This window comes from Oikopleura dioica, chromosome 2 (genome assembly GCF_907165135.1).
Source record: "Oikopleura dioica chromosome 2, OKI2018_I68_1.0, whole genome shotgun sequence".
NCBI classification, from domain to species: domain Eukaryota; kingdom Metazoa; phylum Chordata; class Appendicularia; order Copelata; family Oikopleuridae; genus Oikopleura; species Oikopleura dioica.
Window position 1 is genome coordinate 9861323 of NC_137292.1, and position 26935 is coordinate 9888257.

The 26935-nt window shown below is 42.6% G+C and overlaps 5 protein-coding genes across 5 annotated transcripts in view; 3 read left to right on the plus strand and 2 right to left on the minus strand.

Moving 5' to 3' along the window:
- Positions 1 to 15043, minus strand: part of LOC145700647 (uncharacterized) — a 52396-nt gene extending 37353 nt beyond the window's left edge. The window contains exon 1 of the mRNA XM_081777959.1: positions 15034 to 15043. The gene's annotated coding sequence lies outside the window, so the exon portion shown is untranslated. The remainder of the gene's footprint in view (positions 1 to 15033) is intronic.
- Positions 124 to 18949, minus strand: LOC145700664 (uncharacterized). The gene is made up of 5 exons (XM_081777982.1): positions 18802 to 18949; positions 9381 to 9498; positions 7632 to 7668; positions 437 to 483; positions 124 to 334 (listed from the first exon to the last, which is right to left on the minus strand). Exons 1-5 carry the CDS (start codon positions 18859 to 18861, stop codon positions 159 to 161), a joined length of 438 nt encoding a protein of 145 aa, XP_081634108.1. The 5' UTR covers positions 18862 to 18949; the 3' UTR covers positions 124 to 158.
- Positions 17631 to 18474, plus strand: LOC145700710 (uncharacterized). Its single transcript, XM_081778035.1, has 4 exons — positions 17631 to 17745; positions 17823 to 18038; positions 18110 to 18288; positions 18336 to 18474. Exons 1-4 carry the CDS (start codon positions 17631 to 17633, stop codon positions 18426 to 18428), a joined length of 603 nt encoding a protein of 200 aa, XP_081634161.1. The 3' UTR covers positions 18429 to 18474.
- A 2043-nt stretch (positions 18950 to 20992) lies between the features above and the next one.
- On the plus strand, positions 20993 to 25694 carry LOC145699415 (uncharacterized). Its single transcript, XM_081776688.1, has 4 exons — positions 20993 to 21071; positions 21119 to 21456; positions 25325 to 25406; positions 25445 to 25694. The coding sequence occupies exons 2-4, from the start codon at positions 21406 to 21408 to the stop codon at positions 25657 to 25659; spliced, it is 348 nt and encodes a 115-aa protein (XP_081632814.1). The 5' UTR covers positions 20993 to 21071; positions 21119 to 21405; the 3' UTR covers positions 25660 to 25694.
- A 4-nt stretch (positions 25695 to 25698) lies between these two features.
- On the plus strand, positions 25699 to 26437 carry LOC145700711 (uncharacterized). The gene is made up of 3 exons (XM_081778037.1): positions 25699 to 25889; positions 25932 to 26033; positions 26075 to 26437. Exons 1-3 carry the CDS (start codon positions 25857 to 25859, stop codon positions 26435 to 26437), a joined length of 498 nt encoding a protein of 165 aa, XP_081634163.1. The 5' UTR covers positions 25699 to 25856.
- Positions 26438 to 26935: the final 498 nt, after the last annotated feature.

Below are 26935 nucleotides of genomic sequence, written 5' to 3' on the forward strand. Positions count from 1 at the left end.
TTTAAGTAATTACGAGACTCAGAACTGATTGTAGCTGCTCAGTAAAAAATCTGTACAAGAAAAGTTTTAATTTCAGCCTTCAATTTGCAAAAAAAAAGAATGTAAATTCCCCGTCGCCACAAAAATGCTTCCAAAAACCGTCGAACTATTCCCATATGTTAGTTCGTTAACAGAAAATGTACAGAAGAAACTAAGCCCATTCCTGAATCTTTTGGCGACGGTGCGTTGAGAATATTTTTCACGAAACTGTCGATATTTCTTCGTGGTCGTTCGAAGGAGTGGAGGAGCGAGCGTTTGTGCATCTTTGTACACTTTTTACCTGTTTTAAGAATACCTTAAAATAAGTTACGAAAGGTAAGAAATTGAGCAATTTCGCTTGACACATATTTTTTCGGCAGATATGCATGTAAAATGCCTGCCCAGAAAGCGAAGTTACCTCTAACGTGTGGAGAATTATCGTCGGAAGATACCGAAGAGGCGCAGCTTTTTTGAAATGTGCATTTTGAACCCCTTCTTTCATGTCAGACAACAAGACTGAAGCAACAAACAACTCTAAAGGGAGAGATAAAGAGGGCCGAAATGACCGATCGGCGTAATCCCTTTTCAAACAAACGCGCCGTAAAGTGCGCTTATGAATCTGTCCAACATCAGCGAAACGTCATAATAAGCGAAACTAGACGTGGATGAGCGACATTTTAAATATTTTATGTTTGAATTCGAATATGCATATTTATGGCTTTAGAATTGGAATATCATGTTTGAAGCGTAAATACTGTTAATTTTATGTGCGAAATATTTAAGAAATAAGGCTGGAAGCATGGTGAAACATGAAGAAAATCTGTCTGTAAGACCTCGCATTATGATATACACTCCCTTAAAATTTGATATTGTAAAATTGAATGGATCACACGGGCGAAAATCAAGCTTGATTGCTGATGACCTACTCCTGCTCTGGGAAAATGCGTGGCCGAAAGATTACAAATTCAATTTTCTCCGTTGAAAATGCTAAGGCTATCGGTAGGCTTCCCGCACCATTTTTCTATTTTAAAGGTTCTCTGGCCGAATCTAACCAAACTTGCTGGACATATGCATCAAGACAAGCTATGAAAAACTGCACTAGCCGATTTTTCGAAATGAGTCTCTTTGACACCTTTTTTGGGTGTTTTTTGACGAGAAAAAAAGCACTAAAGTGATTAGAAGCTGATTAGAAGTGCCTTCCCACCAGGTCAGACGATCGAGAATAGCCTTGGAAGAAAGCCAAGGGTCCATTCTATCGACACACCAAAAATTGGTTTTGCACCTTGATGTTATCAGTAGTATCAGATGCCTCAAAGTTGACTGAAATCGTCAGATACGAAAATTCAAGATTTTCAACTTTTGATAAACGCGAGCTATGATGACGTTCTATAGCTCAAATTGAAGCTTAGGAATCACTGAACTCACTGAACCGGTTTCTACCGAACCAGCCGGTCATTCTAGCGGTTCACCGCGGTTAATCGCTTTTTATTGAATATTTTCACTCAAAAACGAAATAGAACCATGAAACGAGTCAATTCAGAGCCTTCTGGTGTTTCAACTCGAGCTAACCGGAGTTAACCGGACGGTTGATAAGGCGGTTCAAAGCGGTTCAGGCAGAAAAATGATCGGAAATACAGCAATATGCACATGAAATTGCTCCTTATTACACGACGAGCATTTTTAACATAATTTTGAACCGGAACAACAAACCATGTGGTCGATAAAGCGGTCCCGGGCGGTTCATCGCGGTTCATGCTAAAAATAGTCAGAAATATGGCAAGATGTATATAAAATTGCTTCTTATCTGAGCACGAACATTTTTAAAATATTTTCGAATCGATCGAGCTGACCAGGTGGTCGATAAGGCGGTCGAGGGCGGTTTGTCGCGGTACATGCTTAAAAATAGTCAGAAATATGGCAATATGTATATCAAATTGCTTCTTTTCTGAAAACAATCATTTTTAAAAAATTTTCAAATCGATTGAGCTAACCAAATAGTCGATAAGGCTGTTCAGGGCGTTTGATCGCGGATCAAGGTCAAAAATTAAAAATTGAAAAACAAGAAAATGATACTTTTTCTATTGATTGCGCCTGTAGGCGCGTTTATACAATTCAGTCTGCGACGGGGCCAAGCCGACCCGAAGGAGAGGCCAGGCCCGTATATACAATTCAGTCTGCGACGGGGCCAAGCCGACCCGAAGGGGATGCCAGGCCCGTTAATACAATTCAGTCTGCGACTGGGCCAAGCCGACCCGAAGGGGAGGCCAGGCCCGTTTATACAATTCAGTCTGCGACTGGGCCAAGCCGACCCGAAGGGGAGGCCAGGCCCGTTTATACAACTCAGTCTGCGACGGGGCCAAGCCGACCCGAAGGGGAGGCCAGGCCCGTTAATACAATTCAGTCTGCGACGATGCCAAGCCGACCCGAAGGAGAGGCCAGGCCCGTTTATACAATTCAGTCTGTGACGGAGCCAAGCCGACCCGAAGGGGAGGCCAGGCCCGTTTAAACAATTCAGTCTGCGACTGGGCCAAGCCGACCCGAAGGGGAGGCCAGGCCCGTTTATACAATTCAGTCTGCGACTGGGCCAAGCCGACCCGAAGGGGAGGCCAGGCCCATTTATACAATTCAGTCTGCGACGGGGCCAAGCCGACCCGAAGGGGAGGCCAGGCCCGTTAATACAATTCAGTCTGCGACGGGGCCAAGCCGACCCGAAGGAGAGGCCAGGCCCGTTTAAACAATTCAGTCTGAGACGGGGCCAAGCCGACCCGAAGGGGAGGCCAGGCCCGTTTATACAACTCAGTCTGCGACGGGGCCAAGCCGACCCGAAGGGGAGGCCAGGCCCGTTAATACAATTCAGTCTGCGACGATGCCAAGCCGACCCGAAGGGGAGGCCAGGCCCGTTTATACAATTCAGTCTGTGACGGGGCCAAGCCGACCCGAAGGGGAGGCCAGGCCCGTTTATACAATTCAGTCTGCGACTGGGCCAAGCCGACCCGAAGGGGAGGCCAGGCCCGTTTATACAATTCAGTCTCCGACAGATCCAAGCCGACCCGAAGGGGAGGCCAGGCCCGTTTAAGGAACTCAGTCTAAGACGGGGCAAAGCCGACCCGAAGGGTAGGCCAGGCCCGTCTAAACATTTCAGTCTAAGACGGGGCAAAGCCGACCCGAAGGGAGGCCAGGCCCGTCTAAACATTTCAGTCTGAGACGGGGCCAAGCCGACCCGAAGGGGAGGCCAGGCATGTATATACAATTCAGTCTGCGACGGGGCCAAGCCGACCAGAAGGGGCTGCCAGGCCCGTTATTACAATTCAGTCTGCGACGGGGCCAAGCCGACCAGAAGGGGCGGCCAGGCCCGTTATTACAACTCAGTCTGCGACGGGGCCAAGCCGACCCGAAGGGGAGGCCAGGCCCATTTATACAATTCAGTCTGCGACGGGGCCAAGCCGACCCGAAGGGAGGCCAGGCCCGTTTATACAATTCAGTCTGCGACTGGGCCAAGCCGACCCGAAGGGAGGCCAGGCCCGTTTATACAATTCAGTCTGCGACGGGGCCAAGTTGACCCGAAGGGAGGCCAGGCCCGTTTATACATTTCAGTCTGCGACGGGGCCAAGCCGACCCGTAAAGGAATTGTATAAACGGGCCTGGCCTCCCCTTCGGGTCGGCTTGGCCCTGTCTCAGACTGAGTTGTTTAAACAGGCCTTGCCTCCCCTTTGGGTCTCCGTCTCAGACTGAATTGTTTAAACGAGCCTGGCCCTATTAAACTAATAGGATTTAATAATAATAGAATTATCACCCTATAAAACTGGAACTGTTCTCAACTAAACACGCACACTCACGGTCATTTTTTCGTCATTTTTTCAGTCTTTTTTTACGCAGGCAGCGTTGGCCAATCCCGGAACCTCAAATCGGCTTGGCGCCGTCGCAGACTGAATTGTATAAACGGGGCTGGCCTCCCCTTCGGGTCGGCTTTGCCCCGTCGCAGACTGAATTGTTTAACCAGGCCTGGCCTCCCCTTCGGGTCGGCTTGGCCCCGTCGCAGACTGAATTGTAATAATGGGCCTGGCCGCCCCTTCTGGTCGGCTTGGCCCCGTCGCAGACTGAATTGTATAAACGGGCCTGGCCTCCCCTTCGGGTCGGCTTGGCCCCGTCTCAGACTGAATTGTTTAACCAGGCCTGGCCTCCCCTTCGGGTCGGCTTGGCCCCGTCGCAGACTGAATTGTTTAAACGGGCCTGGCCTCCCCTTCGGGTCGGCTTGGCCCCGTCGCAGACTGAATTGTATAAACGGGCCTGGCCGCCCCTTCTGGTCGGCTTGGCCCCGTCGCAGACTGAATTGCTTAAACGGGCCTGGCCTCCCCTTCGGGTCAGCTTGGCCCCGTCTCAGACTGAGTTGCTTAAACGGGCCTGGCCTCCCCTTCGGGTCGGTTTGGCCCCGTCTCAGACTGAATTGAATAAACGGGCCTGGCCTCCCTTCGGGTCGGCTTGGCCCCGTCGCAGACTGAATTGTATAACGGACCTGGCCTCATCTTCGGATCGGCTTGGATCTGTCGGAGACTGAATTGTATAAACGGGCCTGGCCCCCCTTCGGGTCGGCTTGGCCCCGTCGCAGACTGAATTGTTTAAACGGGCCTGGCCGCCCCTTCGGGTCGGCTTGGCCCCGTCGCAGACTGAATTGTATAAACGGGGCTGGCCTCCCCTTCGGGTCGGCTTTGCCCCGTCGCAGACTGAATTGTTTAACCAGGCCTGGCCTCCCCTTCGGGTCGGCTTGGCCCCGTCGCAGACTGAATTGTAATAATGGGCCTGGCCGCCCCTTCTGGTCGGCTTGGCCCCGTCGCAGACTGAATTGTATAAACGGGCCTGGCCTTCCCTTCGGGTCGGCTTGGCCCCGTCGCAGACTGAATTGTTTAAACGGGCCTGGCCTCCCCTTCGGGTCGGCTTGGCCCCGTCGCAGACTGAATTGTATAAACGGGCCTGGCCGCCCCTTCTGGTCGGCTTGGCCCCGTCGCAGACTGAGTTGCTTAAACGGGCCTGGCCTCCCCTTCGGGTCAGCTTGGCCCCGTCTCAGACTGAGTTGCTTAAACGGGCCTGGCCTCCCCTTCGGGTCGGTTTGGCCCCGTCTCAGACTGAATTGAATAAACGGGCCTGGCCTCCCCTTCGGGTCGGCTTGGCCCCGTCGCAGACTGAATTGTATAAACGGACCTGGCCTCATCTTCGGATCGGCTTGGATCTGTCGGAGACTGAATTGTATAAACGGGCCTGGCCCCCCTTCGGGTCGGCTTGGCCCCGTCGCAGACTGAATTGTTTAAACGGGCCTGGCCTCCCCTTCGGGTCGGCTTGGCCCTGTCGCAGTCTGAATTGTATAAACGCGCCTGGCCTCCCCTTCGGGTCGGCTTGGCCCCGTCGCAGACTGAATTATAATAACGGGCCTGGCCGCCCCTTCGGGTCGGCTTGGCCCCGTCGCAGACTGAATTGTATAAACGGGCCTGGCCTTCCCTTCGGGTCGGCTTGGCCCCGTCGCAGACTGAGTTGTATAAACGGGCCTGGCCTCCCCTTCGGGTCGGCTTGGCCCAGTCGCAGACTGAATTGTATAAACGGGCCTGGCCTCCCCTTCGGGTCGGCTTGGCCCAGTCGCAGACTGAATTGTATTAACGGGCCTGGCATCCCCTTCGGGTCGGCTTGGCCCCGTCGCAGACTGAATTGTATATACGGGCCTTGCCTCTCCTTCGGGTCGGCTTGGCCCCGTCGCAGACTGAATTGTATAAACGCGCCTACAGGCGCAATCAATAGAAAAAGTATCATTTTCTTGTTTTTCAATTTTTAATTTTTGACCTTGATCCGCGATCAAACGCCCTGAACAGCCTTATCGACTATTTGGTTAGCTCAATCGATTTGAAAATTTTTTAAAAATGATTGTTTTCAGAAAAGAAGCAATTTGATATACATATTGCCATATTTCTGACTATTTTTAAGCATGTACCGCGACAAACCGCCCTCGACCGCCTTATCGACCACCTGGTCAGCTCGATCGATTCGAAAATATTTTAAAAATGTTCGTGCTCAGATAAGAAGCAATTTTATATACATCTTGCCATATTTCTGACTATTTTTAGCATGAACCGCGATGAACCGCCCGGGACCGCTTTATTGACCACATGGTTTGTTGTTCCGGTTCAAAATTATGTTAAAAATGCTCGTCGTGTAATAAGGAGCAATTTCATGTGCATATTGCTGTATTTCCGATCATTTTTCTGCCTGAACCGCTTTGAACCGCCTTATCAACCGTCCGGTTAACTCCGGTTAGCTCGAGTTGAAACACCAGAAGGCTCTGAATTGACTCGTTTCATGGTTCTATTTCGTTTTTGAGTGAAAATATTCAATAAAAAGCGATTAACCGCGGTGAACCGCTAGAATGACCGGCTGGTTCGGTAGAAACCGGTTCAGTGAGTTCAGTGATTCCTAAGCTTCAATTTGAGCTATAGAACGTCATCATAGCTCGCGTTTATCAAAAGTTGAAAATCTTGAATTTTCGTATCTGACGATTTCAGTCAACTTTGAGGCATCTGATACTACTGATAACATCAAGGTGCAAAACCAATTTTTGGTGTGTCGATAGAATGGACCCTTGGCTTTCTTCCAAGGCTATTCTCGATCGTCTGACCTGGTGGGAAGGCACTTCTAATCAGCTTCTAATCACTTTAGTGCTTTTTTCTCGTCAAAAAACACCCAAAAAAGGTGTCAAAGAGACTCATTTCGAAAAATCGGCTAGTGCAGTTTTTCATAGCTTGTCTTGATGCATATGTCCAGCAAGTTTGGTTAGATTCGGCCAGAGAACCTAGAAAATAGAAAAAGGTGCGGGAAGCCTAGCTATCGGCCTTGATTCCCGCAATCAATCTAATCAGGGGTACTATAATGCCCATTCTCGTCAGTTTCTTTGAAAAGTGGACGTTTTTTATTCTTAGATTGCCGTCAATTACCCTAGGATGTTTGGCAGAAAACAAGAGTGATTACTTCCCCAAGACCGGGATTTACAAACTTCCTGCTTATTATTTTTCTAAAAAGTGAGCTACGATACTTGTAATCAGCAGTAAGAGGTGCGAGTCTTGTTGTTATCTCGACGTTTAATTCAGCGACCTTTCAAGCCTGCCAGACTTCATTTTTCAGGCGTAATTTTGGTTATGCTAATACCCGATAATCAGAAATAAATTTGCCTCTAATGGGTCCTAAATACTTCGTCCGTAAATACAGACCATAAATATTAGTTCATTGAAGGTAAAACCTGCCGGAATGCGGCGAGCAGATGCTTTTGGGGTGCAACGTGGTTAGCAATTGTGGGTTCACCAGATCATCCCCTCTTTCATCCACTTTGTTAGCCACTTTTAGTCATTTTACTCAATTATTAACGGTCTCTTTTGAGTTCATTTTAGAAAATCATCAATAAAAGACCCCTTTCCAAAAATAAAAGAAAATTTCGTAAATTTAAGGCTTTTATCTTAGAATATTTCCAAAAAATTATTCTTGTTCACGATAAATGAGCGCTGAAATTTTCACTCTATAATTTTCCCCCAAATCAGATTTTGCGGTCATTATTTCAGGTTTTTGCATATTTCATTCCTTTCCTGTCGATAGATGGGAAGCTCGTCACAGAAAACGTTCCTAAAAACAAATGTTAAATCCATGTTGGACAAGTTGGATATGCATTTGATATTCAAATTGCTCTATCATACGAGGAAACAGCCTGTTTGATTTTCTAATAGCTTATCTCAACCGTCAAGGTGCGTAAGACTCTAAAGCTATCGTTTCTTTTTATTGAGAAGTTGAGTTTTCACATGTGGAAGCTATTTTTATCTAATCCGTAGCTGGTCGCAGCTGGCGCTAGAAGTTATTCAGCAAAAAGCCGCATGAATAGTCGCTCTGAGCGCTTATCATTTTATTCCCGATTCTAACGCTGCTGTTTTTGGTATGTTTTTATTGATAGCCGTCTATTATTGATCCGCGTTTTAAAAATAAATCCACTTGGTCAAAAGTCGCTGACAGGATTTTATTTATTATTGGAAATTAACATGTTCGTTGAAAGATAATATTGAGGAGTATTCGTGAAAATAGTCTGCTAGAAGGGTAAATAATGTGTAACCGCGGGTGTCTCAAAAAACCAATTTGATTGGAACTCATTTTCAAGACTGCCCATTGAGTTTAGAGTTAACTGCTCCACTCATAATTACGATTGAAATCAGTTCTTATCGTCTTCTAAGCCGCTGCGCTAAGGAGCGGGTGCTCATAATCAGAAGAAAACCGACGTGTCCGAGGATTGATCCTCAATCAAAATTATTCAACGAACTCTCAAGGGCTTTGAAAACCGATGATCTAGCTGAGGTTTTTGAATTATCGATAATTTTCCACGATTTTTACGTTGATTTTATGAAGCAACGAAGCTTGTGAAAATTGTATATTTTGGAGCCATTTCTATGTTCACGCCGCACTGGTTTCAGGAATATTTATTATCAGTCCTTTTTAAGCGGGTTATATAACACCTCTTTGAAACCACTAAAACATCACTTTCTAAATCTCACTTCACCAGAACTGCAAAAAGTCAATTACTGGTCAATCAGCTTCCGTGCCGCATACGGACTCGGAACAAGATGAAGATCATCAGTACTGAACGCTTGCGATTTTTTGATACGCGCGACCGCAGCAGTAATTTTTTAAAGCCGAGCTTGATTTCATCCTTGAGAACATTTTCTGAGGTTGTACGAGCATATTTCTCGAAATCTGTATAGAATTTCTATCAGTATTACTGGTATGCGCTTACTTGAGTTTCAACATTACTGATACTTTACTGTAGAAAGCTTTTGGCACGAAATTTTTGATGAGTTACGGTTAGGGTTAAAATTAGGGTTAGAATTAGGGTTAGGGTTATCGTTAGGGTTAGGGTTAGATTCTAGAGCAGACTTGCTCTCTAAACTGCTTTTCAGTCTATTGAGCAGACAAGTGGTAAATTCAGATTTTCTCACGAAAAGGATTCCGTAAACTCGTTGGCTGATAAACCGGTAAAGGTTAGATTTTGGTGAGTATGTTTTGAAAGTGATATAACAACGTGACCCGAGGAATGCTGATTTTTTCTAAGAACTTGTTATCTTCTTGTAGATCTGAGCGTAAGCAGATACAGGTGAAATTTCGGCCTTAGTCATTGTATAAGAAAAATTAGAAATAGAATAAGGCGATTTGGGGCTTGACGAGAATGTAAAGTTTACAAAGTATGTTAACAAGTATTCCGCTGAACAAGTTTGATAGTTGCGACTATTGGTAGCTTCTGTCACTTCTGCGAAAGCTGGAGAAAGAGCAATTATGGGGTTTATTCCGGTGTTTACCTTCGCTGGAAGAGATTCTTGATAGGCTGCCCTCCTGGGGAATTGAATAGGAAGTGGTGAATGTCGTGCTCTTCTTGATTTCTGGTATTGCCGAGGATATCCGGGATGTGTACGGTTTCTGAATAGAACTTTAGCCTTTGATCTCAAGTTCTGATTGAGAAGGACCGGGAAAACGAGTTGATTGCTATTTTGAGTTGATTTGATTTTTGAGTTGATCGTTAAAATGAGTTAAAATCTCCGATGTGTCAATTTTCAGCGAAGACGCTTGTGAGAAAAAACGGGTTTGAAGCATTATTTGCAGCGAGAAAATCGTATTTTTCTACAAACCGCAACTCTGTTTCCGCCCAGTTCTTGGTCACAACACACTGCCTTGCAATTGAAAAGCCAATTTATCATGCCATCATAAATCATCATCGCAAAAGAGTTGGCGTGTCTTACGCCCTTTTTAAAATTCAAATTCAATTCCGGGTCAATTTGCATCGACCTCGTCAGACGTTTAGAGTCGCCAATTTCGCGAAAAACAGAAGAAAGAGATTCTTCATAACATTCTTGTCTAGCTCGAGGTGTCAGCTTCCTGTTTTGCGAGAATTCAAATATGCAGGAGGCTTGAGTGGCAAATCCGCATGCTTATATAATGAGTTGATGATCATTCTGAGCAGCTAATTTTAAATTAGATAATTGCAGCTCGAAATTGTCCAAAGAAGCGCCAATTATTGATTTCGATAATTGCACCGGGCCGGCTCTCCAGGGCCGTTAAAAATAGAAGCTTCAGACAAAAAAAACGGCAAGCAAAGAATTATAATTTCGAGCACGTTGTTTCTCCCCGCATAAGTTCCAGCAGATGTCAGCTTGGGTCAGATTTCGAGGATCTTCATGGCATATAAAAAGCCAAGCCGGAGGGCCCGTTCTAACGTGCATGAAAATATTCTTGCTACAGTCAGATTAACATGGACAAATTAAATCCAATTTTGATAGAAGTGTAATTTTTTTCAGATCAAGTTTATTTTGCTTTTTTTAGATTCAGCATGTCCGAAAACCCCGGAAAAATTTGTATTTCTGACTTCCGGTACTAAAAACCGATAAGCGCGGCGCGTCAAAGTCCCGAAATCGGTAATTTTTTACCACAGAATTAAACAGGAAGTTGACAAGGTATCAAAAATCTAATTTAACAGAGTTTTAGATAATCGTTCGAACTACTCTGGAAACTTTTAAAATTTATAAAAAGTCAACATTTAGCCCTCTATTCTAGCGTTCAAAGTTGACCTCATTTTTGTGAGCGCGCGCAACGCCTCTTTTCTCCGACTGACTCGCTCAAAATACTCGGATAATCATGAAATTTATTACACATACTAAATTTTTTGCCCTCTTCTCAGAAAGTGTGGAATAATTGTCCTAACTTCTTTCAGAAGAGACATACTGAGAGAAATAGATGCTCAAGTTCATGCATACTTAAGTACCCGAATTTTTAGTCATTTCACTGTAAAACTTAGCTCACTAAAAAGCCCGTTTCATTCTCTACAAAAATGATAAATTACTTTCATTTAAAAGAAATGGTTACTGTTTAAATAATGAAGAGATGAATTCTGATTACCCGTTGCGCCTGGCCTCATTCAAGTGAGGAAGATTCCCGCTGAGCTCTGGAGCCCATCTAGACACCTGTAAATAAACAACTCCATTATCATCAAAGAAACTGTTTGTATGAAACCAAATTATGTTTTTTTTATGTAAAAAGAAACGGGCTTTTGAGTGAGCTTAGTCTAAAAAAAGCAAAATAAATTTGATCTGAATAAAATTACACTTCTATCAAAATTGGATTAAATTTGTCCCATGCATTCCAAACGGTGGTATGCGGTCATGTGGGTATTATACCCGCGTTCACTGTTCCCCCCGAACGTGGGTATTTATACCCACGTTCACTCTTTCTTCCGAACATGGGTATTCGATACCCACGTTCACACTAACTGGCGAACGTGGGTATTTTCCAGGCGTTTTGAGAACAGTTCTGTTCTAGAGCCTCATCTGTTTCGATGAAGGCGGGAAACACACCGATTACCGGATGTACAAAAAGGTTCATTTTACAGCTCTAACTTGAAAAATTTTGGAGAATCCTTCAAGACAGGCGCGGAGCGCATACTGTCTCCGACTTGAGAACCAGCTTCGGCCGCTGACCGGGCTGTCCTGCACCCTTAACGCTGGACTTGTCTTTTTGAGGTTAAACGTTATGTTTCTAGAGCAAGTTATTTTATATACCACCGTTCAAACAAAATTTCATTTATTGAACGTGGGTATTTATACCCGCATTCGGACATTTGAGCGAACGTGGGTATTTATACCCTCGTTCGAGAAATCACTGAACGTTGGTATAAATACCCACATGACCGCTTACAACCTTCCAAACCGTTGTTTTTCCACTTAGTATCGTCGATTTATTGAGAAGCTAGAACGTATGGTCCTTGTTGATTTTGAATTCAAGGAGCTTTCAAATTTTTTGTCTACAAAGTTGTTTTTAAGATTTGACTTGTCATTTTAATCGACTTGTTTTTTTGTCAAATTTCTGTCAATTCAAGCCAAATTCGTGTCCTCAAATTAGACGACCTTAAATTCGATTTGCCGTGTTTTTGCAACTTAAAAACCGGCTTGCTAAAATGCACTTAAAGCTTATTAAGCCTTACTCTGAGGAATTTTCACAAATCGATGCCAAAAACGTGCTGCAATGCTCAGGCGCACCCTTAAAACAATTTGGAGCTGTTGGTAGTTAAAATTCCCGGGCAGCGGAGGAATTTCATTTTTTTTCTTGAAGTAAGATTATCTAATCACCCTTACCGACTTCGGACGTCTTTAAAGCCTTGTGAAGCGAGGTTTAAGCAAGTATAATAATTTTGTAGAGCAGCGGATTACTCTAGCAAGTCACGTCGGTAAGTTGAACAAACGTCGAATCACCGAAGCTAGAGTTGTTACAGAATAACCACCACTTGAATATTCAGAGAAAAGGCTTACGCATTCTCGTTGGCTTTTATACGTTTCGGCTGACCAGGGGTCTGGATTTTGGCAAAAAATGAAAAGCGAAAGCGAAGCGAAAGCGAAAATTTTTCAAAAATTTAAAGCGAAAGCGAAGCGAAGCGAATCAAAATTTCGTGAGCGAAAGCGAAGCGAAGCGAAAAATTTTTCTAAAAAGCGAAGCGAAGCGAATCAAAATTTCGTGAGCGAAAGCGAAGCGAAGCGAAAAATTTTTCTAAAAAGCGAAAAAAGCGAAAATTTTCCGGAAATATTTAACATTTGAAAAAGTGTCCATTTTATGTATGGTTTCATTTTCGTTCGGACGATGGTCTCAGTTGCCCAAGTCGCCGTCTCCCAAAATCTTCGTTTACCTTACTTTGGGAAACGGAGATCTTGGGCACACGGCGATGTGAATAAATTTATATAGATTGATAATTAAACATTGTTTGGCTTTTCCAACGTCAATCCTGGCTTCATCAATGCCAATCCTGGCTTCATCGATATTTTATCAATGATGGCTTATCCATCGTCAAGTCTGGTATCAACATCTTCAATTCTGTTCTTACCGACTTCAATCATGCCTTTTCCAATCTCAATCCCGGGTTTATCGACGTCAATTACAACTTTTCCAATGTCAATCCAAATTGGACAAACAGAGATCTTGGGCAAACGGCGACTCAGGAAAATGGAGACCACTCCATTCGGACTCCCTCTCCGATTTTTCAAATTGCAAATTTTCTGAGATTAGTGAGCTGAAGAGGCTGTGTGGCTCAGCTCAGGTCAATCATTGACTCAATTCACTCAATGATTTTTGTGAAGGACAGCTCAGCTCAGCGCAGCTCAGAATATTGGCTACTTTAAAAACAGTAAAACTTCTCTGAGCTCAGCTTTTACAAGTGCTAACTTAGCTCATTCAGCAAAATTTCCACTTGAGTTTAAACTAAAGCTAAGCAAAAAAGGCGAAGTTTTCAATTCCTGGAAAGATTTCTTTTGAGCGAAATTTTCGCGAAAATTTTTGGTAAAAAGCGAAAGCGAAGCGAAGCGAATTGAAATAACAAAAAGCGAAAGCGAAGCGAAGCGAATTTGTTTCGCTTCGCTTCGCTTCGCTCATGAGCGAATTCGCAAAGCGAATCCAGACCCCTGGGCTGACCTCAAACGCTATCGACAAGTGTCGTGGTTTCGGCATCACCTTGCATTCTTACTGTAACTACAATAGCAAAAACTATCTACAAAGGAGCATAAGGAGATAATATTACGCAGGGCCGAGATTATTCTCTCCATGAGAAATCTCAATTTCAAACATGCTAAAACCGTGTTTTCAAAACTCGTTTTAATCTTTGCTCTCAATAGGAATATTTCAAGTACTGTTCGAAAACCTCAAAACTTCCTGAAAACACTTGAAGCAAATGGAAACTGAAAACTTGCTTGATCCACCACATCGCCGCGCATTTCCGGCAATAATCAATCGAGGTCAGCTCGACCTTTCAATTCGATAACAAAAAACGTCAGAAAAGAACCTCGAAGGTTAAATTTAATCCAATTGCTAGACGCGTAACGTTCGCCGAAATTCAAGCGTATTTGGGGTTTTGAGTTTCACTTGAGCTTTATTCTTGCGTCCCGTTTTGGACTCACTGTTGCGGTTAGTAGTGGGTGGAGTGCGAAAACCGCGGAAGTAGCCACCCTCAGGGTTTTTTGTAAATAACACTCGTGAACAACCTCCGAAAATGGCACTCAAAATCCTCCAAAAATCACCACTTTCTTCATCATAAAATCTCATTCCGCTGATATTTCATACCGACTTAGAAATGGAAATTACAAATACTGAAGCTCGGAAAAAATTCGATGAAATTCTACCAACCACCAGGAGGTGTCAAGATGTTTATATTGAAAAATTCAAGACGCTTGAGAGCACGAGTGATTGAGCAATTTCTAGTGACGCGGCTGAAGTGAGTGGATATCAAATTGGCGCGTTCCGAGAGGACCAACTCTTTCCACCACTTGCTGGTTTTGTGTCAAACAAAGATTAATACCAAGGAAAGAAAACATGCGTCAATTGCGTTGCAACAAGTGTATGCATATCAATCTGGAATCTTTGTTCATGTATTTGGATACAAGCAATGTTTCGAGTTTCTCCAGTATCAAGTACTGCCAGACGCGAAATTAGATAATTTCTACTGAATCACGAATTCCATACGTGGGAAGATTGGACAAGATTGCGCTTCTGAAAAATTTCTTGACAAAACGGAAAGTTGAAAAACCAAAAGTTATGCATGGATTCTAGTGAGCGCGGCACACATGGCTTCGATCGTACATCATGATTAGTGGCTTAGGGGCGCTTATCTAGTTCCCCGCAAAGGGAAGAAGCCAGAAACTCGATCGTGGAACAACTTCTACACTCCTTGTTTTTATAAGGTTCATTACACTGGACAATGAAATTTGCAGAAGACGATGTAGGTAGTTGAAGCGGTGGTTTCGGCGATTTCGAGCGTAAAATTGAAATTCACTCTTCACGTTCTGCTCATTAACACGGTATTATAGACTGGCGGCCTTCCCTATCGCTAGATTATTCAGCGGAAAGGGGACTAAACGGGCAGAGCCGGAAGGCAACGAGTGCACGTCAGAAGTCCGCTATGTCCAAGAAGGATAAGCTGGCGACTTGTTAGACAACATGCGTCAAGAGTTTGTGCCTTGAGTACTTTGATCAAGGGCCCAAGTTAGGCTCTTGACAAGAAGGAACAGTATTTCAAGAGTTTCTTGGACCTTCTAGTGCAACTTTCGCGGGTCAAGCGTTAGAAAAAGCTTATTGCCAAAAAATCACCTCGTTTGAAGTCGCGACTCGCTGACTTCATAACGAGACCATGATTTTCCCTCGCCGCGTAAGAAAATTGCAATAGACAACAAAGGAAATTGCAGCAGGAAGATTTTCGGATGCGTGAATTTCCTAACAAGGTTCGTTGAAAAAAGGTCAGCAGTTAACTTACTTTACCGTAAGAAAAATAAGTGGAAAAGTCTGATTTGGTACTCGTGTAAGCTAAAGCGATTCCGCCTAAGCGGCAAATTAGCTCCTCGGTGATACCTGGCAAATCTCTTTTTGACCTGCCTGAAACGTTTAGGATGCGCTTTCCGAACGATTTCCGAAAGCGCGGGTATGTAGTTATCCGCATTAGGCAGGCACGTGAATTTTTTCCTTCAGTTATTTGAATTTATACGGTAATCTGTAGATTCGAACAGTGATCCCTAGACAAGTTATCTTTGAAAATATTATATTTTTCTTGCTCCAGCTCATCGCGCAACTGAACTAGCAACGTTACAGGAGTTCAACCTTTTTGGTGTTGCTTCTCAAAACACCGATCGTCGACCACACGGGAAGTGGTCGAAGATACCAAACAGAGGCTGTCAAGGTGACCCAGCTCGAAATGCAGATGACGTTCTTGATGACGCTAATTCACCTTCTTTGCGGTGTGTCACCTGTGAATTGAAAAAGCTGAAGCACAAATTTGCTGCCTTGTTGCTGATCTGTTTTTCTGCGCGCCAAGGTGCTACTTAGTAACTCAATTTTTAGCTTCTCAGCTCATAGAAAAATACGATAAGAACTTGCGTACTATCTTTATCGAAAATGTTCGACAACCCTTGAAGCATCGAGTCGACCAGTATCAGCTCTGCAACATGAGCTGCTGTATTGAAAATCCAGCTACTTAGAAATCAAGCACTATCGGTCAGATTTTTGGGTGGAATTCAGCATCGCGGTTGAACATAAAGACTCGAACTAGGAGTGCTCAAAAACGACACGTTTCTTCCGCTGTGAATGGAGCTTGATTGAGTCCGTTTTCTCCGTAAATCATTCTCAATGTTTACAGCGCAATAAAACAAGCAAAATTGTTTACCTTTCTAACCTCGAAAACATATTTTCAATCTCATTTCTTTCAACCTTGCGCAATAGATGGATTGGTTCAACCTCAGTCGGTTAGAATGACGAGAAGCATTGGTTCAAAAACGCAGCACCACGTCGGAAGGATGAGTGGAAAAATATTTTTTTCCGTCGAGTCGGAAATCCGGAAATTAGGTTTCGACCGTTCCCAGGATTTTCAGAGACTCTTTTTTTACTTGCCTTTGAAGTTCCTGGGCATGTTTGGACCGTGTTTTATACGGTAACAGCTATGTCAATTTTTTCTCACGGTGAAAGCCCTATTTTCACGTGTCTTACTTTCAGGAGGTAATTTATCGCTTGCGATCAACAAAAATACCACTTTCGGCCTTTTTTTGTCCAAACAACACTCATTTTGGACGGTCTTTTTTCAAACGTTCGTTTTGGAAAATCGTTGGCATCCGGAATTCACGAGAAAATTCCCTCGCTCTGGATGCGCCTTCGCAAATTTGTAAAATCAACGCTCGGAAGCTCAATCTGCCACTTACTTGGACTAATAATTCGATCCGATAGAAGGGCAGAAATTCGTTCGATCAAAGTTCAAAGCGTACTTTTTGATACAGGGGTTTATTAGAAACGCATTTTGTCAAAATCTTCGTTCCGTTTATTGACGGGTTAATTTGACATTGAAGCTTACTTTTCAAAGGTTATTTTCCAGCCTCTAAAAAGAATGATTCGATCAAAGTTTGAACTGGTTATATTTTTTGATCGGGGAAGAGCTTTTGGAAACATTCAGGAACATGATCGATTCGCTTGTTTTTCAAATAGAAGAATACTAAGCAGACACGTTGCGAGTTTGCGGATTATAAGAACGCGAACTTTAGAGACAGTAATTCAGCGTTCCAATTACATTTCGTGAAAAATAATTAGAATTCATTTGCCTCACCGCGACACTCCACGCGAGTGTCGCCTATTTGATGAGAAAACAAAGTGAAGAAAGAGTACTTTCATTGAAAACGTAATTTTGGACTTTGGCTGATGTTGAGAGCGCTGTCGCTGCGGTCAGTGCAAAACACCAAACAGATTGGCCAGTTTCACTACGTTCTACTACACGTCTCAGAAAGCTAAAATCATCCCTTCTTTCGGTTGACCAAACAACCTTCTCGGAAATTATAAGTCTCGAAAACATGAACGAACCACTTATTATTGAAGTTCATCGCAACTGAAATTTGAAATTTTGATTAGCATCTATGAAATGTTTTCACGATTTGAAAAATCAAAAACATCTCTTCAGTTTCGAAAAACCAATTCGAATACTCGAAGAAAAGAGAATGTTTTCTGGTCATGGCTTGTTTGAGTCCAAAAAAGACCCAACACCTGATAAGACTATGATTGAAGTCTACAAAAAAGCTGATAAGTTTCTTGAGAAATATCCGGTCGAAAAAGTAATGCGAGACCAGATAAAACAGGCCATTATTGACATCGAACTCGAATTAACCACGGGCTTAGCAGATTTTTTATCATTATATTATTATAATCATTTATTATAAAATAAGAACTAAAACTAAAGCCTTTAAAAGATGGCAAACTAGCCGAGATCATCAAGCTCAAGAAAGAAATCGACCCACTTGTTGAAGATTTCAAGAAAACTTCTCAGCAGTCTGTGGAAAAGACCATGGAAATCTCGACTAAGGTCGATCGATTGAAAAAGGCTGGAAGAGATCGCCGTCAACTTCTATTCAAGCATAAAATCGAGAAAGAAAAACTTCGATTTTTCTGTGACAAGGAATACCCCCAGGGTCGGTTCGATGACTTCTTTAAGGAACATAAAATTTCTGAGCGATTTCTAGCTTTTCGAACATAATTAAGTTCAAAGTACACGAAGTGAGTGAGAGATTCTTCAATATTTTCTCTTATCCCGGCGACAAAGAGTTTCAAAATACTCTCTACACTCCTGAACTCAACCCAATGAATACGACATTTGATGCAGAAAGAGCGAAACGTGGAGAAATTATCGACATGATCGCTAGGGAGACAAAAACTAAGGTAAGAAGTTCTATTTGTTAAAATGTATACCATATTCAAAATTTAAGGAAGAGCAGTTAGTTTGCGTTCGGGAGATGCTCTTTGCTCATGCTTTTGCTGACCTTAGCGACGATTCTGATGAAGGAAAATCTTCCGATTAAATTTTTAGTCCGACTTTTCTATTCTAATAAATATCATTTCAAACAAGTTTTATGAGTCCTTGTTTCTAATGAAACTCGAGTACCAGCACAAATGCAGGGGATTGACATTCACTTTTGGACTTGTGTTGGTAAACTTTACCGTAAAGCGTATCATTGCAAAACACGTGTTCTATTCAAATCGCGCGTCAAGCTATTTTCACGGTAGACACATTTTTGGAACATTTTTACTCGTTATTCTAAACATGCAAATTTCTATCCTTCTCTTTATTCTAACACCATCTTTATCAGAATTTGTTTTAATGAAATTAATGAAGACCAAATAAATTAAAACTTTGAATCTAAATGTCTTTTTCTGCGAGGTTTTGTCACTTACCAATCCAGTTTCAGCCATCATAATCTTCCTGAAGTCGACGTACTTTTCAGTCTTCGCCATCTTGCGGCCAAATCTCTTTTCAACTCGTCTCTATTTTGATTTTTTAATTTCGTGAGCCAACCAAGCGTTGTATATTTAGCGCGAGCGTTGCAAGAGTCGGAGGCACCTCGCTCAGCAGAATTCTGAGCGATCGCGATCCGCCGCCCTCTACCGCCACGCGATGCGCAAAAAATCAAGAAAGTTACCCTCAATATGCGGCCGGCGCTTCATCAAATTCAGGGAGCGCGATGCCACGCTGCTGTACTTAGCTGAATTTTCAAATTTCGAATGAGCGAAAGAATTTCTACAAAAATTTGCATCTCTAATTTTGGATTAGAAAACACACGATCTTGTTTTAAAAATTGACGAGAAACCCTTTACCAAAGAATCTGAATTAACACAAGTCTGAACTGATACCCGAAAATAATTTTTAATACAGTGAAGATTCATCCACTTGAATAAAAATTTTGTGCAGCATTTTTCCATCAGTCTGTAACTCGACTCCCAAATCGAAAATGCAACTATTGAAACTCGACCTTCCTGGTCCCCCAGGATGCATAATCGTAGACTTTACCCCATTCATCCGACTTCCTGTTAATTCTACAAGCTTTTCAACTAACTTGACCCCTAATGCAGCAAAAGCTTCCCCTTTAAAATTGCATAGACAAGCATTTCTAGTGCTAGAGGACGCGTAGTATTGTTTGTTGCCCACACAAGGCGCCTTTGCTTATTTGTGGCTTGAGCGTCTCTCATCCCTTTTCACTATTATGTAAGCTCAGCCAAGCCCGGAAGGACACTTGTTATCGCTGAACCGTACATCGCTGTTGGCGTTGTCGGCCTCAATCCGAACAGGATCAGATTTGCGGAAGCGATTTCTCTACTTTATTTCTCTAAAAAACACTCGCACATCCGTGCAGGGACATCAGATGCTTCCTCTATCATTCAATAGAATCTCTTGTTCAACAAAATTCCAGTACAAGGGTCGCACATCCCACGATGATAATAGTTCATCCTGTTTCTGGAGCAGCTTTGATTGTTTTCTTCCAGATAATCAAAGTACCAAAAACTTATCTCAATTCGAACAATCCTGAGACACCTCTCACAAACTGATTATATTGAACCGTCTTTGAGGAGTCAATTTAATGTTTCAATAACTCAAATATACATTTCGCCCGAACGTCAGGTCAATTTTCGCGTTATTAGCGTCAATAACCGGTCCAGTTTTTATCAACTTACATTTTCTACTGAGGGGAGTGTCGAGTTATGAAATGTTTATTCGAATACGATCTGTAACGACCTCGTTTATGCTTATCGCTTAAAGCCGTCTTTACGGGCGAGCATTTTTCGTTAAATTCTACGTACCACGACGAAGCGCTGCGTTGAATTTGGTCAACAATCTTGGACTCGCGTTTTTGTTTTTTTGCAACGGATGCGTTTTAAATCTCGGCTAGCCACTTGTTGTATTTTGATAGCAGACTCTTCGAAAAACGCCTTGTTAGAAAGTTATGAAGACGTATATTTTCCTTTGCTCAAAATTCAGCTCGCAGAAAGAAAAATTGTTTGCGAAACATGCTTTTTACAGTATCTCATTTCTGGGCAAGTTTATTCTGGGGCGGTGCTTAACGAAATCAACCAGCTTCTAAAGAAAATTAAGCAGCTAATTATCAGCTGAGAAAATTCTACGATGGTTTCAAAAAGTAGCTTGGAAAATTCTCCCACGATCAGGAATTCGACAAGGTACATTCCAACTGCAGCTGATCTGACATCATCGCAACATCGCAGCTCGTTCGCATGAAACTTGACCGGCGAAATCGTTCCGAGAAATCGGACAAGGAGCGGAATCAACCTCACGTGGTGCCAAACCGAAGCCTGTTTTTTGATTTCATGCCGTTCGCGTCAAGCCGGATCAACTGGACAACCCTTTTAAAATTTCTGTCAAGTGCAATTGAATTTCGGAATCTATTCGGTGAAGAATCAAGTTAAATATTTAAAATAGATAACAACACAAGCATATTTTTCGTTTGCCGGCAGTCAACCCTGAGAACAATTTCTATGAGAAACCTTGAACCTTGAAGCGCAAAAGAGCTTCGATAAGATTCACCAAAGCCGGTTGTCTCTCATCATTGAAGACGATCAGTTCGACCTTTTCACAGAGAAAACTTAATATGTTTGCTCAAATTCTGCTTCTTCTTTTTCATTTTTGCTCTGGTAACACCACGAACAATAACGAGGTTAGTAAAGACGCACACCAAAAGAATTTTCAACAAATAAACCATAGACGAATTTGGATGACATCATCCTCACCCAGTCCCGAGCACTAGAAGCCGCAACCTTCCTTCTAGCTAACCAGAACCGAATGGAAACCCAGCTTCGCATCCTCGAAGAAAAACTAGATCAAATGGAGGGAAAGGAAACAGCTGCCAAAGAAGAAGGAACCAGTTCTGTTAAAACCACTGAGCCAGTAGCTGAATTCGCTAAAATGCAGAAAACTCTTGAAGAAATCAATGCGCCTTGAATTCTGGTTGTTCGTCCGAAACTGACAAGCCATTCAAAGAAGCGGATGCAATGAAAGTATTGTATTTTCTCTCCACGGGTATTCGAAAAGTTAACTTCAGGGTAAAACATCACTTCTATTTTATTGTTGGGAGAGAGGCGATTTTCTGGCAGTTAGATTTTCTGGCAGTTAGACTTTCTGGCAAAGGCGATTTTCTGGCAGTGCCAGAAAATCTAACTTCCAGAAAATCGCCTTTGCCAGAAAGTCTAACTGCCAGAAAATCGCCTCTTTTGATTTTGAATCTACAGTTAATGATCCTGGAAGGTAAAAAACGGAGAGGGTTTTCGACAGTACCACCAATTTTTTCTTACACGTTATTTTTAAAAATTCATTGACAAAAGCCACTTTTGACCCATTTATTTAAGATAATTGGCTGTAGCAAACATAAATCAGCTCCTCCGGGAATTTCTGTGTTAATCACCCAGTGTTATTTGCATCTGATTTCGAATACTTGGTCACAGTGGGCACCCACTGAGATAATGGCGCACGCTAATGCTTTTTGAAACTGAACTTGTTTTAAGGCTATAACCTCTCTTTTGGCCTCTTCGGAAAACCGACTACCCTTGGTCGATTTCAAAAATTAAAAAGACTCATATACTCAAAATCTATCGTAGATTTCAGAAATGCGATCAAAAATTAATTTTTCTTTTGAAATTTTGACTTTACAATAGGGTCGGCCCTTTTCACGTGATGACCGCGGACAACTCTCATATTTTGTGGATATGTTCCTAAGGTGGAGTGTGTTAACCTGTCACATTTTGAGCCGTGTACGCCAAGATCACTAATGGTACGTCAGCGGGTTAAAAATCAAAAATTTTTTTTCGAATTTTCCTTCACTAAGAAGACCAAAAAATACACAGACACAATTTTTCGAGCCAAAAAAAAGGAAATTATAAAAAGTGAATGTTTTTTTTTAATTTTGATTTTCGTAATTTGAAAATAAAAAGTAAAAAAGTAAATTATAAGATAAAAACCATAACAAAGCAAGAAATAGGAAAAACTTAAATTTTAATGAATACGGGTGTGGGTGGGGTTGGGGACAAAATTGAGATTGATCACCTCAGAGTTTTAACCCTCTGTCGAGCCCCTTTCGAAGGGCCGTCAAGCCCCTTAAAATTAAAAATCAAGTAACGGGGCTGAGACGGCCCGAAGGGCCGTCAAGCCCCTTAAAATTAAAAATCAAGTAACGGGGCTGAGACGGCCCGAAGGGCCGTCAAGCCCTTAAAATTAAAAATCAAGTAACGGGGCTGAGACGGCCCGAAGGGCCGTCAAGCCCCTTAAAATTAAAAATCAAGTAACGGGGCTGAGACGGCCCGAAGGGCCGTCAAGCCCCTTAAAATTAAAAATCAAGTAACGGGGCTGAGACGGCCCGAAGGGCCGTCAAGCCCCTTAAAATTAAAAATCAAGTAACGGGGCTGAGACGGCCCGAAGGGCCGTCAAGCCCCTTAAAATTAAAAATCAAGTAACGGGGCTGAGACGGCCCGAAGGGCCGTCAAGCCCCTTAAAATTAAAAATCAAGTAACGGGGCTGAGACGGCCCGAAGGGCCGTCAAGCCCCTTAAAATTAAAAATCAAGTAACGGGGCTGAGACGGCCCGAAGGGCCGTCAAGCCCCTTAAAATTAAAAATCAAGTAACGGGGCTGAGACGGCCCGAAGGGCCGTCAAGCCCCTTAAAATTAAAAATCAAGTAACGGGGCTGAGACGGCCCGAAGGGCCGTCAAGCCCCTTAAAATTAAAAATCAAGTAACGGGGCTGAGACGGCCCGAAGGGCCGTCAAGCCCCTTAAAATTAAAAATCAAGTAACGGGGCTGAGACGGCCCGAAGGGCCGTCAAGCCCCTTAAAATTAAAAATCAAGTAACGGGGCTGAGACGGCCCGAAGGGCCGTCAAGCCCCTTAAAATTAAAAATCAAGTAACGGGGCTGAGACGGCCCGAAGGGCCGTCAAGCCCCTTAAAATTAAAAATCAAGTAACGGGGCTGAGACGGCCCGAAGGGCCGTCAAGCCCCTTAAAATTAAAATCGAGTAACGGGGCTGAGACGGCCCGAAGGGCCGTCAAGCCCCTTAAAATTAAAAATCAAGTAACGGGGCTGAGACGGCCCGAAGGGCCGTCAAGCCCTTAAAATTAAAAATCAAGTAACGGGGCTGAGACGGCCCGAAGGGCCGTCAAGCCCCTTAAAATTAAAAATCAAGTAACGGGGCTGAGACGGCCCGAAGGGCCGTCAAGCCCTTAAAATTAAAAATCAAGTAACGGGGCTGAGACGGCCCGAAGGGCCGTCAAGCCCCTTAAAATCAAAAATCAAGTAACGGGGCTGAGACGGCCCTTCCTATTTTAAAAATTTTAGTTGAAAATACAGTCGATTTTATTTTTTTTATTATTTTCGACACAAAAAATGTATTATTTATTCCCCTGTTAAAGGAAAATTGAAAAAAGTAATTTTGATTTTTAACCCTCTGGCGTACCATTGTTGATCTTTGCGGACGCGGCTCAAATTTTGCCAGGTTAACACTCTACCATTAGGCATCATATCCACAAAATATGAGAGTTGTCCGCGGTCATCACTTGAAAAGGGCCGACCCTACTTTACAATCATTTAAAAAACGCCGATCGGTTTTCCGAAGAATTTTACCATTACAGAGGTAGATATTTTTTGATCAATTAATAGATAAAAGCCTTCTCTACAATCCTTATGGAAAAAATCTTCGAAATCTCTTCAATTTTTCATTCTAGGGCCATGTTAGTGCTGGCACCTGAGGATAAAAATGCGCGTGGACGCGCTGCGCGGAGTGCTATCCTCCAGGCCAAAAAGAGAGCGCTGTTGGCGAGCGTGTGAGTCAAGCGATTCATCGCGCTCTGATTGGCCGCGTGGATCTCAAGCGTCAGTCTATTAACAAAAGAGTTTGAAAAGAAGAGAGAACTATAATCGTAATTTAGACAATTTCTTGACATTTTTTCCATAGGGATCATAGAATATGCTTTACTTAATAATATTGTCGGATTTTTTTTGCCTCAGAGCTTCCAGTTTTCTCGGAAAACCGATCGCCGATTTTTGAATTATTCTAGAGCAAATAATTACTAGAGAAAAGTATTTTTTGATGGCATTCTTGAATTCTTTAGGAGAAAACAAGTATGTTTGCCCTTTAAATTTTTGAAATCGACCAAGGGAAGTCCGTTTTCCAGTGAGGCCAAAAGAGAGGTTATAGCCTTAAAGCTCTCCAGAAGATTTTTCCTCAGGTGGTGAAATCGCCTTTATAGGATGGATATTATTTGAAATTCTGCAAGAAACTCTTTTAATAATAATCATTTTATAAATTCGAAAAACTTGTTTTTATCACACAAATTTCATTTCGGAGCAGTTTCAGCAGGAGTTTGCACCTTTCGACGGGAGCGTTTGATCTAAAAGTCGACTATTCAGGGCGCTAAAAAAGACTACGAATTGGGAATTGAAATTTTTGCGCTAAAAATAGAATGAGGGTAGCATCCGCAGTTCGTTCTAGCTGTTTTCAGAGTGACAAACAGGTTCACAGGCAGCTGAAAAGTTAGATTTTGATTTTTTTGAGAAAATGGAGAATGATAAGGAAGAAAAGTCGCATAGAAAAATATTGAAAATGACACCGATTCCAGCACCTTCTGTGTTTGCTACAGCCAATAATCTTGAATAAATGGGTCAAAAGTGGCTTTTGTCTATGAATTTTTATAAAACATGTAAGAAAAATTGGTGGTACTGTCGAAAACCCTCTCCGTTTTTTTACCTTCCAGGATCACTAACTGTAGATTCAAAATCAAAAGAGGCGATTTTCTGGAAATTAGATTTTCTGGCATATTAGATTTTCTGGCAGTGCCAGAAAATCGCCTTTGCCAGAAAGTCTAACTGCCAGAAAGTCTAACTGCCAGAAAATCGCCTCTCTCTATTGTTGGAGCTTTTTTTATTAGTTTACCAACGAGGATCTTCAAGTAGAAGGCTTTGGTTGGAACTTGAAATATTCAGATAAAGTGCTGAAACTAAAGAACTCAGGTAAATTGGGAAAGTCTATCATTTATCGAGATTTATAGATGGCAATGTTCGAATAATAGCAGTTTGCGATCATCATTACATGCCATCGATACATTATAACTTCCGTAAATGTACTGAATCGAATGCTTATTGCGAGGAAACGGCCACCGATGAAAATGGATATCAAGTGCTTCGTCTCAACTCGAATTTTGACAAGTCTAAATATAAATATGGTGCCAGACATTACTACACCTTCAATGTGGAAATTTTGTAAACCTTTATTCTTTCTATCTCAATACATTCGTCTGCAATTTATTTATTCATTTATGACAGGTTGTGTGCAAGAACTGTTTCATTTTGCAGCGCCACCAAAGGGCACAGTCCCGAAAACAACAAAGATTTTTCTCATAAGGTCACCAACAAATTCGATAAGTCTGAGAATTCGTGCCGGAAGCAATTATTGTGGGTAGAATGTCAAAGTTTCCTGGGTATCAGATTGAAAAGGTAAGCATTTTTGGAAAGAATTGTCCTGCAACGAGTGATAAGGTAGCAATTACCAAGCCACTGATGGAGAAAAGAAGACGGGAACGGATGAATAAAGCGTTGAATGAAATGAAGAATATTTTACTAGAGACGATGGGACGCGAGGTAAAAACTTGTCTAAGAACTTTGAGGAAAAAACTGTCTAGATAACGTGCCATTCAAAGCTAGAAAAAGCGGATATCCTTGAAAACGCAGTTGATTATCTCAAACTTTTACGCGACGTGTACGGCATCCTTCCTGGTGCTCCTCTAGCGCAGTGCATACGTGAGCGACAACAAGGTCATCTTTCGATAAACCCCAGGCTCATCCCAGTCGTGCACCCAGTACCTCTCTCAACTCAATTGCCACTCATCAGGCCTTCAAATTTTCCCTTGGTGAATTCTAGCCACGTAACAACTCGCCGCACTCAAGAAAAAATCATCTGCGAATCTTCAGATTCTTCTGAATCAATAAGTACAAGTAGCTCTTCTAGTTGCGAACCATTCCGACCATGGCTTTTGAACAAGTAGAGACATTATTTTTATTCGCACATCTTTATATATATTTTTCAATAAAACACGAAAAGAGATACTCTTTCATGATTTCCATGCAGAAAGTTTGATGAATACCGTAGCTGCCCGAGATACAGGTGTAAGTTTGCTTTTCTATTGAAAGTGCATTAGCAGGGGCCCTTTGAAGTCGATAAACAGAGGCACCAGAAGCGAGTCAAAGCAGGAAACAGTTCGGACAAACATGCTCAACAGGCACGCAGATTTAGGGAGACAGAGTTTGACTTTTCAACTGAACAAACCCCGTTTGATCATTTCATTGCCGCATAAGTAGCCGTGATACCATGTTTGCTTAGGCTGGATAGACACAATCTGCGGAGAACTGCCTGTTACGTTTGGAACGTGCCGTAAAACTCAGAGTTCTTTCACTCCAAATTACTGTATTATTACCGTGAAACTGTTTCTTTCAAAGGTGGAAGCAGTTCTTTCCAAGTTTTCGGGACTATATGAAAAATTTTA

What these genes read in the sequence shown, in the direction of transcription:
- LOC145700664 (XM_081777982.1), bottom strand. Translation starts at nt 18,861, where the DNA reads ATGGCGAAGACTGAAAAGTACGTCGACTTCAGGAAGATTATGATGGCT. An exon ending in TGATGGCTGAAACTGGATTG is followed by an intron (nt 9,499 to 18,801) that starts GTAAGTGACAAA and finishes AGTTCTATTCAG; the next exon opens with AAACCGTACACATCCCGGAT. An exon ending in AGCTTCCCATCTATCGACAG is followed by an intron (nt 484 to 7,631) that starts GAAAGGAATGAA and finishes ATTTCAAAAAAG; the next exon opens with CTGCGCCTCTTCGGTATCTT.
- LOC145700710 (XM_081778035.1), top strand. Translation starts at nt 17,631, where the DNA reads ATGATTGAAGTCTACAAAAAAGCTGATAAGTTTCTTGAGAAATATCCG. An exon ending in CGAACTCGAATTAACCACGG is followed by an intron (nt 17,746 to 17,822) that starts GCTTAGCAGATT and finishes AGCCTTTAAAAG; the next exon opens with ATGGCAAACTAGCCGAGATC. An exon ending in CTGTGACAAGGAATACCCCC is followed by an intron (nt 18,039 to 18,109) that starts AGGGTCGGTTCG and finishes CGAACATAATTA; the next exon opens with AGTTCAAAGTACACGAAGTG.
- LOC145699415 (XM_081776688.1), top strand. Translation starts at nt 21,406, where the DNA reads ATGAAAGTATTGTATTTTCTCTCCACGGGTATTCGAAAAGTTAACTTC. An exon ending in TTCGAAAAGTTAACTTCAGG is followed by an intron (nt 21,457 to 25,324) that starts GTAAAACATCAC and finishes TTTTTTTATTAG; the next exon opens with TTTACCAACGAGGATCTTCA. An exon ending in GCTGAAACTAAAGAACTCAG is followed by an intron (nt 25,407 to 25,444) that starts GTAAATTGGGAA and finishes CGAGATTTATAG; the next exon opens with ATGGCAATGTTCGAATAATA.
- LOC145700711 (XM_081778037.1), top strand. Translation starts at nt 25,857, where the DNA reads ATGTCAAAGTTTCCTGGGTATCAGATTGAAAAG. An exon ending in CTGGGTATCAGATTGAAAAG is followed by an intron (nt 25,890 to 25,931) that starts GTAAGCATTTTT and finishes ACGAGTGATAAG; the next exon opens with GTAGCAATTACCAAGCCACT. An exon ending in TAGAGACGATGGGACGCGAG is followed by an intron (nt 26,034 to 26,074) that starts GTAAAAACTTGT and finishes AAAACTGTCTAG; the next exon opens with ATAACGTGCCATTCAAAGCT.